The following is a 13,894-nucleotide window of genomic DNA, read 5'->3' on the forward strand; positions in this document are numbered from 1 at the left end:
ACCATGGTGACCAGCACAAATTGCAAATATCTCAGCCACTCAGGTCCCTTGAGAGGAGGGGTCTGGGAGATGGATAAACCCAAGGTTAAAGCTATGTGGTCCCCAAAGATACAATAGGATGCTCCTCTAAGCCATCCTAATCACTTTCCCTATCCGGTCGGCCATTCTAGTCCAGCTCAGGTAGGGAGAGTTAGCTCCAAAGCATACAATCAACGGCTGGCTGTGGTCCATAAAAAGGTCATCATGTAGTCAATAAAGGTTGGGCGAGTTTGAGAGCTTGAGCTTGAGAGCTGCGCATTCTTTCCCCCTTCACCTCCTCCCCTCTGTATGGGTAGGATGTCTGTTTGTCTGCTTATTCATACGGAGCTGTGTGTCTTCAGTGTCTTTCATTCTCTAAATCAATATCATATTGTGTGCTTTTCTATTCGTGTCTATTACGTCAATAAAAGTCCTTTGCATTTGTTTAATTGCACTGGCATATGGGACAGAGAGGTCTTTTATTTTCACCCATTACTCTTGCTTGAGGGATGGTCAGACAGACAGACCGCAAAGTCCCCTTGTATGTTTTCCCACACAGATCGGTAGGAGCAGAGTGGGTTCCTATCTTGCTTCTATTTGGCGATGGCCTTAAAGTCAGTCGTTTGATGCTGCTGAAATTGGTCCTTTTCTGTGAGTGCACCCAGAGTGTCACACAGAACCCCAGAGTGGAAAGTGAGTGGGCTGTGGGATCGGGAGGTGAGCTCCTTGCACCTTTATCACCTTGACAACACCTTGTCTTGCTCAACTAGCACCTGCAGGTATAAAAGGATCACCATGTCACACAGGAAGGAGCCACAACCACAGCATGCCCTTAGTAGGGGAACTTACGAAGAACTGAAACCCACAGAGAGAGACGAAGAGAGAGGGAGAAAGAGAGTGGGAAAGAGAGGGGGAAGGGAGACAGGGTGTGTGTGTTTGTATACAGTCCTCTAATGGGAAGAGGCAACTGTTTTTGAACTGCTGTGTTGATGAAAAGCCCTTAGCTCTTTGTGGTCTGACATTACCCTTTGGAGATATTGACACAGAGGAAATCTCCCATCGCTGTTAATACACTGTGAACATCTTTGAACAGTAGCCGGTGGGAGAGTCAATACTGCTAACACTCAAAATGTCTCTCTAATATCATTCTCTCTCTCTCTCTCTCTTTCCTTGTTTGCTATTTGTTCTTTCTTGTACTCATTCTCAGTCTCTTTGTCTTTCCCTCCCTCTCATTGTCAGTCTTTCTGTTTGCCTTCCTGTGTCATTTCATACTCCACAAAACTTGGATGAGGTCCACCTTGTCTGTCCATGAAAATCAGTTGAAATCTTTGAAAAGTGGTTGTTGGATGCAACCACCCCTCCTTAATCTCTGTCTCTGTCTCCCTCTCTTTCTCTCTTCTTGTATCGTTCTTTCCTTTTCTCTTTCAACAAAACATGTCTTCACAGCGATTTGTATTCCCCATGGGCGGCTCTCTCAGACGGGGCTCATGTGAACCACGTTTTTTTCCTAAATTCACAAAGACCCCCGAGCTTTAAGCAGCCAGTACGGGAGGTAAATGGGGCTTATCCCCTTTCCAGCCACTGCTTCACTGTGAGATTAAAGTTGTACGTGCAACCTACTTTTTATGCCAGCGAGAAATTGCTAAGCTTACTGAAGTAGAAGCCACACCAAAGCACAGGTAGGTGAGTAGGTCTGAATAATTGGATGGCCTCCAAAAGCAGCAGCAGCACATTACAGATGCTCTTCTGTCGGACAGCTGACTTTCTTTCTTTCCTTTATTGATTGCGTTCTTTCTTACATTCTTTTAATCTTTCGAGGGGCAACATACCTATCGTTCTGTTCTTTCACCTGATAAGAGTTTCAATTGACCCCTGAGCACAGGCTGATTCTCGGTCACGAAATATAATTTAGTGTAGGTATAAGTTACATTATACTGTAGGTGTATGTACGTTTGTGCCTGTGTGGGTCTGCATGTGCACTTGTTTTCATGTGTATGTGTGTGTGTGTGTCATGGATGAAAACAAGTATTCCTAAATAGGAATTGTAAGTTAGATCACAGGAGTCAAGAAGCAAAAAGACACAATCCTCCACTGATTACTGATTGCCCTATTGAACGTGTTATCCCTGAACATTGATAGTTCGTCAGAACTATCTAGATTAACATGTCTCAGACAGATCAATGCCATCACTGAGGCGTTGGCCTAATGCCCCCCTGTGTGGAAAAGGCACAAACAGGTCTGTCATCTTTGCTTTTCAGTGCAGAAGATTCATTTTCCCCAGAAGTACAGAGACTGACTAAGTGCCAACCCCTTATTTTGTCAGTTATGTGATGACGCATGCCATGACCTTCTTCATTTGTACGTGATTTTCGTTTTTACACAGGGCAGGGTTGCAAAGCCTGTTTTTTCTTCATCGATTTTTACTGACATATATGTGTGAGGTGGCTCAATGTGATTTCCTTAATTTGTTCAGATTTATTATTTATTAGCTTGATGTTCAATCTTTTGAAGTCAAGGTGTACACCACTGTATGAAGAAGGTTTTCACAAGTATTATTAAAGCGCTTTCTTTGAAAGTTCTGATGCTCTTATCCCAGAAGTGAATGAGGAATGGAATCAGACTCCACTGAGTCTCCACTGGAGGGGACGGGCCCATGCCAGAGGCGGGCCGGATCTTCTGCAGGCTCTGCTGTTATCTCTGAAGATACCAGCTTCTGTAAAAATGTATTTTGTTTATCAGTGTTGTCGTGATAAACAATCCTCAACCGATTTCTCTTCATGTTGACCTAGCCTGCACTTTGACACCATCCACTCTGAAGAAGAATTCCACGTACAATCAGATCTGCACTTCTACAGAACTTTACTCTCTGAGGGAGGGAGGTGGAGAGGTGTGGCTAAATATGCCAAACAGGTTCTAAGCTGCCCCTGGCCTTTAGGGAAGTTATTAGAGCTGGTTATTTGCATGTGAAAACTCGAATCCTCAGCTGGTGTTAGGTTCCCACAGAGACTCGCAGGTAAGTACACCTTTGCTTTCACTCGTTGTTTCCCTCCTTGTTGGTGCTGTTTTGTTGGCTCGGATAGGCAGACGTCGCCTTGCTCTTTGCTGTCCCCAGTTATTTACTGTCACACTGAGACCCGCTGGAATTACACTGAAGTGCCATGGGAGTTCGCCGGTGGATTTGATAAGAACTGCTACAGTAAGTCAAACTGAGAAACTCCCACACGTGTGACTGAAACTTACTTTTTAAAAAGAACACTGTTACTTTCTGTCTCCATCTGTGTCTTAGTCATACAGCTGAAGCCACTGACAGCCTGAAGTTATAAACACAATGTAAGACTTGTTCTGGCATGTCACTGAAAGACGCAATTTCATTGACACTCCACAGTAGCTTTTTTCATTGAATGATCTGTGGGGCTCATACTGTATATGTGTGTTTTTGCCCAAATATAATGTATGCTTTCAATATATATATACTACTTGTTAGATATCTGCTGAGAGTTATATGGCTCCCTTGGAGAAAAGATGTAGCCTACAAGGTAATCTGTTTTCGGGGAAGTTAAAACAACATGCTGTACGCAGGTCACTTTATTAACACAGGAGCTGTGTAGGCACTGTCCAATGGAACCTCAAGGCAATGTACACTATGACCAGTGGCTTCTGAGGTGGCTAGAAGTGTTCTGTACACACTGTTTCATGGTTTATGGCCATTCAGAAGCTGGACCTTATTTATTCACCTGTGACAGATGTAATGAATCCTTTGTATTATACCATTGATAAATTGTCTGACTTAATTTTACTGCTACTATCAGTGATAATCGTTGTTAATGACTTGAGCGAATACTTAACAGCAATGACCTCAGCTGTTAATTTAATTCTGAATTGTTTAGGTTTGTGGTGCGTAAAGTGATTATTGAATCAGAGTGATTGTCGGTTGGCTTAATTTGAGAGATGAGACAATTTAAAATGACCCAGGCTTGTAGAACTTGGGCAGTTTATTGAATTAGATTGACCATCAGTTTCCTAAAGTTTGTAGGTGAGATAAAGTGTCTCAGTGTAGTTGTAATTTTTAGCTAAGATGTGAATGATTCATGTCAAACTTAAGGGTATTAAAATCAACCTTCATATCAGTATACATGCCTGTTATATTTATAATTTGAATTGTAAATAGTTGGTTTTTGTTTCACTTTCAAAAATGTAAAAACAACTGACAATGACAGTGACGATGACAAATTTGCCGACAAGGGCTTTGACGTACAAAAACCCATCCATCACACTCATGGAGAGACAATTGGTCTTCTAGTTGAACAAGTTGAACATTTTCCAGGTAAGGGTGTTTGTGCTACATGTCCCCTCTGGTATAGTTACCAGACAAATCAGGACAAGCTCTCTCGTTCCTTCTTGCACTTGGTATCATGTGAGCTCAAGTGCCTCCAGACTTACTGCCCTTGTGCTCACCTATTCCCTCCAGTCTCCTGAGGTCACATGTTTAAGACTGTGTATGTGTGTGTGTTTAATACTCTAGAACAGTTGGAGGTTGTCTGTTAAAAGAATCACACAATAATCTGATTGTCCACTTTCGCTTCTGATTACAAATGATTTATGTAGGATGAGTGAAGATGCTAACCCATGACCCTTTACAGGGCATAGTAATGATAGTGAGGGTCTACTGGCTGATTGCATAATTGATGGCAAATCACAGCAAAGATGGGGCTTGCCCGCTCCCAGGCTAATATTCCACACTAGACTTGTGTCATCATAGCTAATGCTCAGCCATCTTTTTCACTTGTTCTGGCTTTCAGTAGTAGTTTCAAAGATTCAGTAGTAGTTGCAAAGATTCAGTAGTAGTTTTAAAGTTTCATTAGTTCTGGTTCAACGCGGAATAGACATTTCTCCACTGTTGTTTCCATCAGTGTTGATCCAATATTTGCCACGCATTGTCCTCTCATCATTGCGAACATTAAAATGGCTATGCCAGGAAATGGGTGTCCAAAATGTTGTTGTTAATATGATCATAAATCAATATTCAATTATTTTGACTTAATTTATCAGTTCCCGGATGTGATTATTCAACATCTTTTTATCTTGTTTCATAGGGTTGTGACCTTTACTGAAAAGCGCAGGTGCCTTCTGCCCCAGCCATGCTGGAGTCCCATCTCTCCGTGCTCTCCTCTATTCACGATGAGGACACCTATGTGCAGCCGCACTACCGGGAGGCGTACCGGTTGGCCATCGACGCCCTCGTCAGTAGCGGCCAGGACGCCTACCGGGAGGTCCTCAAAGCTGACCGGGTCGGCAGCTTCCTCTCGGAGGACGAGCTCCTCTTCATCGCCCGGAGTACTGAGCAGCCCGAGGTGGGCAACCACTTGGGAGAGGTCGATGGCTCCCCGGACAGTCCGCCTTCGTCCGGCACGTACTGGCCCACGCACTCGGACGTGGAGACCCCCAACCTGGAGCTGGGCTGGCCCGACATCATCCACGAGAATATCCAGACCAACGTGGAGCTCCTGTTTCACCCGCCCAGACTAAACAGCCCCACCATAAAGGAGGTGATTCGGAAACACATTCAGGATGCCCAGGAGGTAATGTTAGTGCACTGAGGTTTTACTATTGTGTTTTTCTGCGGTAACATTTAAGTGTGAAAAATGCCATTTATCCCATAATGGTGGAAATATCAGCATTTCCATACTTTAGCAGAGGCTCTAGTAAAAAGGTAAATGGCCAGAGTCTGAATTACCATAAATGGCAGGATAAATAGAAGGGTGCTTTCCCAATATTTGAATAATTTGCCATCTCATTGTTGACAACTGGATGAATAGCATAAGCCTGTGTACAGCTTTTATCAGCTTTCCTTGCAGGCTCTGTGTTGTTCTCATGATGGGCATGACTAGGGTGGTGGCTAGGGTGTGTGCATGATCTTGTTCTACCACTTATACTTGAATGGCTTGGGAAGGACTGGCCACTGGGATGGAAAACTACTATGAATCACACAGTGCAAGTTAACTCATGTTTTTAGTTTCATCACCTGTGTTCATATTCATGAATATACTGCACACAGTGTGTTTCATCGTGTTGTGTTGTGTCATGGGGGGCTGTTGTGTCATGTTGTGATGTGTTGCGTCATGGGGGGCTGTTGTGTCATGTTGTGTTGTGTTGCTTCATGAGTGGCTGTTGTGTCATGTTGTGTTGTTTTGTTGTGCTCTTTCATGATGCGTTGTGTTGTCATGTTCCGTCACTGGGACAAATGGCCTGTTGAATCTAGATGCTCTTTCTCTTCAGCTCCACCCTCTTGAGTAGACACAGATGTGAAGGCAGCACAAACGACCTGAGAGAGCAATTTAATCGGCAGTAATTGGGCTGTCACAGTAATCGAGTGGTGATTCAATCAACATAATTGCAGGGTGATAGAGAGCACCTCTGCCTAATTTTCATAACACACAACATTATCTCAACTTCAGGCTAAGGTGTCCTATATAGTTAACATGCTGTTTGACAGACTGTTCCATGCACAGAAGGAGTATTGTGCTGTGCCTCTTGTATATAACAGTGGCTAAACAACAGCTAATTTTACAGTACATTTGGTCAAGAGGGTCCTTCTATATGTAAGCTTATAGAAGCTTAGGAAAGCAATGCCAATGGCGAGAGAAAGGCAAGATTCTGAATTAATACTGAATATTGAATGTAATTGCATAGTGATTCTCTGAAATACTGGTCTGTCATTGTTTGACAGATTTCTGTAGAGAAGTGCATTATTTACTTACTTTTTACTTTTACTTACAAATATTCAGAAGCCAACTTTCACATCCATTTTTCCATACCACATGCCAATTTCTTGAATGGTAAATATGACAAATATTGACTTGGTCCCATGAAATGACTAGTTAACATACCATGGTGAATCGGGTTCGGGTTTTATGACATCCAAAAAAAAGCCAAATTTTATGGTTTGCGTATCTTGTATTTTCAAAAGTATGATTTTGGACGTAAACCAATCTCAGTATTATTGGTTACATCAGAGTCTGTATCAGACGCCTGGAAAGCATCAGACGCCTGGGAGTTCTGTGGTTAGCTGTAAATACTCAATTTGCTCACAAGTCATGACTTGTTAGAGCTTGAACCTGGAATGCTGGTCTTCCAGTCATACTGACTGTACGGGGTATTTTGAGTGAACACCCCGATTATAACCTGGCTGTCTCCTGGGTCAAAACACACAAAGAGCTTGATATGATATGTTGAAGGTGCATCAGTTGCTATAGCATTTTATACTTTTTAAAAATCTTTCCTATGTAGTGATACACTTATAAAAGCAGTGCATACACTACCTACACCACCTTTTTTGATGGGCCATCTCTCAAAGTATTTAATGGATTTACTGGTGAAGAATATTGGTGTTTTTCATATACTTTCAACTCGTGTAAATCCTTTCCCTACAATTTACATTAAGTAAACTGGCACCAAGCCACTGACACGCCAGTTCATTAACATTCAAACTGTCAGTCAGGCCTTCCAGTCTGCAGACTTTCAGACCTTTCATAACTAGGTAGTCCCCATACTGGTCCCCTTCCTAATACACCTTTCACCTTGAATCAGACCCCCAGACACACCCATTATGTTAATTTGTGTATTCTACCTTTCTATAACTGAGTATAACTTGTATGCTATTGAGAAAATGTATTGAATTCTCTGTGAGAGCATTTTGCTGTGGGATTGCCGTGTGGTGAGAGAATGGAGCAAGGAGTGATGCTGGGAGATTGAGGAAACATCGCCACCTTTGTAAGACAAAGGGATGCAAGGCTAACACAGAAGAGACTTACACTACACTATGGATGATATGTCCTAATCATCCCTCCTTCTCTCTCTTCATCATAGCGTGTTGTGTGCGCTTCAGATCTAGGATATGCAGACTAAACCGACACACTACCCATCAGACCGGCATTCTATCTTCTCATTGGCTAAATCCCCCAACTGCTACTAACTTCAGAGCTAAAATAGAATTCTGTTATAATATAATGTAGGATAGCAGATGGTGTTTTCACCTGAAATCCGTCATAAAACATGACGATCTTTGGATGGCTACAGTCTGAATATCCCTGTGACTGCTGAGGCTGAGTTTTAAAATGTTATTTTTCTATATATGCTGATGTGACACTCTTTGCTTCCCTTCTCTTTACAGGTCATTGCCATCGCCATGGATGTCTTCACCGACGTGGATATATTCAGGGAGATTGTGGACGCATCCATGAGAGGAGTCCTTGTCTATGTCCTCTTGGACCACTCTCAGTTCCAAAGCTTCCTCACTATGGCAGAGAGTCAAGACATTCAAATACGCAAGCTGAGGGTAATGGAAATTTCAATTAGTCACACTCACACGCACACACACACTCGCACACACACACTCGCACACACACACACACACACACACACACACACACACACGCACATACGCACACACGCACACACACACACACACACACACACACACGCACATACGCACACACGCACACACACACACACACACACACACACACACACACACACACACACACACTCACACACACACACACACACACAGACACGCAGACACACACACACACACACACACACACACACACACACACACACATACACTCACACACACACTCTCTCACACACACACACACACACACACACACACACACACACACACACACACACACACACACACACACACACACACACACAAGCACACACACACACACACAGACACGCACACACACACACTCACACACACACACACACACACACACGCAAACAGACACACACATAATAATACATGAAAAGCATATATCGTAAAACAATTAAAAACACAGTTCACCAGTGGGTCTTTCACTATATATGTATGAGCCATTGAACTCACAAGCTGTTTATTTCATCATTTCAGTTGACAAAAATACCTGATATGAAAAAAACTCTAGGCTTCCATCTCTTGTAACCTATCATTTGGGCAAACATGCCTTGTTTCTCAATTTTTTCTCACAGGAAAAGTACACATTGAAAGGTGAATTTGGCTTTGAAGGCTGTGTTTTGAGTGTATTCTTTTCCAAAGCCACTATTCACAATAACATGTCACATTTGATTAGAAATAGATTTAGATGAGGTCTTTTGCTGACTTTGAAAACATAATGTCGTCCTTGTCCTTGCCTACCTTGTTCTAAGCTAAATTAGACCACTGCCAACCACTCACTAATACAAATTCAAGGCGTTGGTCCCATTACATATCTCAAGAGTAATAATTAAGACCGGACTGTCCATGAAAAATCGTAAGAGCCTTTCAGCAGAGTGCTTACTGAAATATGTAGGAGAAAAATCGGCTCAAGTAACAACTTTCATTTGAACATATATTCAACATACACCTCTCATGGTAACACTTTACCTAAACCGAGTATCCAGATAGCATTATAAACACATTTATAAAAGATTATAAAGTATTCATGCCTTACAATGATTACTATGATGAAAATAACAATTTATACCTGGTAATGACGGCAGTCGTAAAGCGTTGCGATGTTATAGAATAGACCCCTACAGCTTGAAATATCAGAATGCATAATAAAGCTTATTTTACCACTTGATAAAGGCATTGATGACATATTGGCCTTATGTCAAATGCTTTTTATTCAGCAAATGCGCTATATGACATAATAAAAGCTTTCACAATAATAGTTGTGCTGGTTTTAAATAGACTTATGTCAGTCGCTATGATGCATTATAAATGTGTTTAAAGTACTTTATGGATGGGTAAAGTGTTACCCCGCTCGTCTGTACATTTACTTCACTAATTCTGGCACATGTGCCTTACTCTTTCTCTAATTTTCATTCAAAAATGCAGTGAGTGTCAAATGCTCCTGTCAAAACGTATCAAGTGCAGGCAAAATCTTGTGCAAAACTTAAAAGTTACAAATTTGCCCAACAAAATTACTTCTGTCTTAAAATGTCGTCAGAAATTGAGATGAGAGCTGAAATTATGTGTACATTTTGATGCAATCATGCATGACAGACATTGCGTTAAACACAAGCTGAGAAATAAAACATTTTACAACTGTCCCTTGTTACGACTGTACCTGGTCTCCCCTACCTATGTTTGTGATACCATGAAGAAATACTGTAGTAGTGAGGGGAAGTCCAGTATTTTGACAGTTGTCTTTGTTCAGATATAGAAAGCGTGAACAGAAAGAAGGTGAGAAAACAATTATTGCAATTAATTGTCACCCCTGACATATACAGGCCAAAGTAGTGGAGTGGAATATATTTCACAACAATAAAATAACTCAGCCAAATCAACTATTAATTGGTGTTTCATTAACCCTGTCTGTCATGTGTTGCCAATTGCCCAATCTCCTGGTTTGGTTGCTGACTGAAGTGAATGACTGTGTATCTGTGGTTTTGTTGTGTTATTATGGTTTGTTTTAACCCGATTCCCAAAGAGAAAAAGACTGTGACTGAAAATCAAATTTCACTCACATCTCAGCTGAAACTGACAGCAGATTTGTTTGGAGGCGACAATGTCAGTGATATCTATGCACATTTTCAACACCAACAAAATGTTATGTTGTTTTCCCCTGTTGGATGTCTGATGTGTCATTGTGGTGAATCAGGAGCATCATTAGACTTAGACGTTCACATTAATGCACACAGGAGTTCCTAGGGACTCCACCTAAATAAATGTAGATTATTATCCTAGCACATTACAAAGTAGGAGTTCAGGTTAAATGACAATGTCCTCTGCAAACCACCATATCATAGTGTTCAGTACCTAACAGAGAAAAATACCATGTTATTATCATGCTGCTTATGCAAAGACAGTCCTTCACCTCAGTGTTTGAGAATTACATGATAATAGCTCTGAAGCACAGAGATATGGGCCATTTTATTTCCATGGAACAATGGCTCTTTTCTGTCCACAGAACATGCGGGTCCGCACGGTGAAAGGACAAGACTACCTCTGTCGAACGGGAGCAAAGTTTCATGGGAACATGGAACAGCGGTTTCTGTTGGTCGACTGCAAGACTGTGTTCTTTGGATCCTACAGGTAAGCATAAGGACACATATCACGTGATTACTGTAGTATTTTAAGAGGAAGTAAGTCTGTTAAGATAAAGTTTTTTATAGTCCTTGGTAAATAACTTTAGTTATTTAGTGACTGTCATTCTTTCAAGCCAGAATTCACAGGAATTATTGACAATAGTTCTGCTGATCATTTACTGGAAGGAAGAAACATAAGAATCATATTGTTGGCATAAACACTGTCAGTGCCATTCACTGCTCTATGCCTCAGGCAAGAGCGTTTTCAAATGATCTTTTAATTAATCATCCTGATGTAGGTCTACACTAGACTCCACATGTTTTGTATTTTAATGTTGCCCTTTGGGCTGCCTGAAAACCCACTGATACATATGATGGCCTTCCTATCTTTCAGCTTCATGTGGTCCTATGAGAAGATCAACCTGAGCATGATTCAGGTTATAACTGGCCATCTGGTGGCATCTTATGACGAGGAGTTTCGAACTCTTTACGCGCGCTCCACCGCCCCCCTGGAGCTGGCTTCTCTCGACAACCAGCTGGGTGAGACGAGGCCGAGTGGCAAAGTGGAGATGTGTGGACCTCAGGCCTTCAATAGAAAGTACCACCTGCGTCACACTCTCAATACCGTCTACAAGCAAACCTGTGAGAGGCAAGGCTTCGGGAGTCACATGGCAGGCATTGAGGAACAACTGCCCGATTACGACCCGCGCAGTCATGAGCCAATAATTCATCAACGGCCGTGTGATTACACATCAGCGACAGATGCCACAAGTTTCCTGAAAAGGCACAGCTACGCTGGAGAAAGGCAGGAGGTCACTTACACTCCTCCCTACACGAGGTTTGGAGCCAGCAACTGGAATGTGGCAGAGAACAGAGGAGGCAACAGACACCACATCCCTGGTGGTTTCAATGACCCACAATATCGCGCTCCTCCGTTTGACAACATCCAGCGGAACTCCAACATACGTCAGACTTACCATGGCAATGGAGCACATTTCATGTCCACACAGCAGAACAAGCCCAGTTTTGAGCAGATGTCCAAGTCAATCATGCGTGATAGGAGGGTAGAGTCCTACCTAAGTAACAGTGGTGCCCCCATCCCGGAGAGCCATGAATACATGGACCAGTTTGATGTACCTGACATCAAGCCTGCTTTGCATCTGCACTCCCGCCTGAGATCTTCAATTGTTTTCACGTCCGCCATTCCCGAGCAACCGGAGATAAATGGGTACACAGACATCTCTTCAAAGTCTGTAAGGCGTAGTGACCAGTATGGCTTGGCACCCAGTAAATACGTACAGTCACCCCCCTCCATGAAGTGGAATCAATCTGAGGCGGTGGACTACAAAGGAATGCACGAGAACTTCATGCTGAGGAGACGCAGTCTGCACATAAACGATGAGCCATTGCCCTCTGGGAACTGTAGTTCGGGAAGAGACTATTATTACGCCAGTCTAGGTAGAAATGGAGGGAGAACAGTATGCAAGGACCAGGATACCCTGCAAGAAAACGGATTTAAGAGACACAGTGTGGCTGTCGGAGGCAGAGAGTCTTCAAGTCACATGTATGGTGTGCTAATGAGGGAGCGTGAGGAAAGAAAAACAGCTAGAGCAAACATGGGAAGCAGGGGGTTTGCTGATAACCTGAGTGGAGATCAAAGATCCATCTCCAATGTGTCCTCTCCAAAGATCCATAGTGATTCCAAAGGGACTGCAGAGAGCAAACCTTCCTCCGAGTCAACATGCCAGGAGCCCCCTTCCAGGACTTCATCCGCCACCCTGTTGGAACTGCGAGACAAAGAGCGAGCTAGGCCCAGCGTCATCGGCTCGCCACAGTTCTTCAAAAGGAAAATCAAATCTCTCCTCAACATATCTGAGAAGAGAGATACCTCGCCCAAGAGCAAGGGCAGATTGCACCTCAAAGTGGGGGTAGGCAGCTCTGACACGTTAGTCTCCGAGGATGAAGAGCAGGGCGGTGATGGAGAGAGGAAGGAGCGCAGCGACACGGCCAGCTCAGCAAGGACCACGGGGAGCCCCGGCCGCTTGAGGTCTCATGGCCCGAATGATGTGGGCCGATCGTCAGCGCCTCGTTTCAACACGGAGGAGGTTGGCCTGAGGCCGGCTGCAGGTCACGACGTTCCAAAACCACCAAGTCAGCCTTCTAGTGATCACAGCATTAGGTCAAGCGTCACGGCACGAGAGCTCAGGCGCAGGGATCAATATGGAGACAGCAGACTGTACAGTCGTTTTGAATCCTCCAACGGACCAGAGAAGCGGCCATCGGGCTACAGTCAGCAAAATGAATCAAGAACAAGCAGCCCAGCCAATGACAGACACAGGGGCTCTACCTCTGTCAAAAAGGACTATTCAGACAAAACAAATCACTCAGACCTCCATACCCATTCCTGCCACGACAACAAACTGGGCCGACTGTTCCAGCGAGTTGGAAATTTCATCCATAAAAAGACGTAAACATACTATGAACGCGTGGGTGCATAGCTGAATCATGATGTGCTATACTTGAACATTTACTTTGCCTACATAGACCTCATAGATCTCTCAGCTCTGCTCTATGAGAGTTTGATGGTTGTTTTGTTGCTTTTCTATGGATAATTAATACAGTGTTCCCTCATACTCACCAGAATATCTGAGTAGTATTAGCATTTATAAGGATGCAATCAAGTCTACTGAATAGTTCTACAGGTCATGTCATTAGGGAGCTCATGTTACAAAGATGTAATGCTGCCATGCATGACCATACAGTGCAGTATATCAACAATACCAGAATTGTATTTATAGGCTTATGAAGTGGCTGCTAG

The 13,894-nt window shown here is 43.1% G+C and overlaps 1 protein-coding gene across 1 annotated transcript; it reads left to right on the forward strand.

The window, feature by feature from the left end:
• The first annotated feature begins 2,945 nt into the window (after positions 1 to 2,945).
• fam83b (family with sequence similarity 83 member B) lies at positions 2,946 to 13,547 on the forward strand. The gene is made up of 4 exons (XM_012840347.2): positions 2,946 to 5,597; positions 8,189 to 8,353; positions 10,959 to 11,083; positions 11,471 to 13,547. The coding sequence occupies exons 1-4, from the start codon at positions 5,157 to 5,159 to the stop codon at positions 13,545 to 13,547; spliced, it is 2,808 nt and encodes a 935-aa protein (XP_012695801.2). The 5' UTR covers positions 2,946 to 5,156.
• Positions 13,548 to 13,894: the final 347 nt, after the last annotated feature.

This window comes from Clupea harengus, chromosome 13 (genome assembly GCF_900700415.2).
Source record: "Clupea harengus chromosome 13, Ch_v2.0.2, whole genome shotgun sequence".
NCBI lineage: Eukaryota > Metazoa > Chordata > Actinopteri > Clupeiformes > Clupeidae > Clupea > Clupea harengus.

Excerpts from the sequence above, each read along its gene's own strand:
- fam83b (XM_012840347.2), top strand. The coding sequence starts at position 5,157 with ATGCTGGAGTCCCATCTCTCCGTGCTCTCCTCTATTCACGATGAGGAC. Across the intron at positions 8,354-10,958 it reads TTCAAATACGCAAGCTGAGG|AACATGCGGGTCCGCACGGT; the intron begins GTAATGGAAATT and ends TTCTGTCCACAG. Across the intron at positions 11,084-11,470 it reads GTGTTCTTTGGATCCTACAG|CTTCATGTGGTCCTATGAGA; the intron begins GTAAGCATAAGG and ends CCTATCTTTCAG.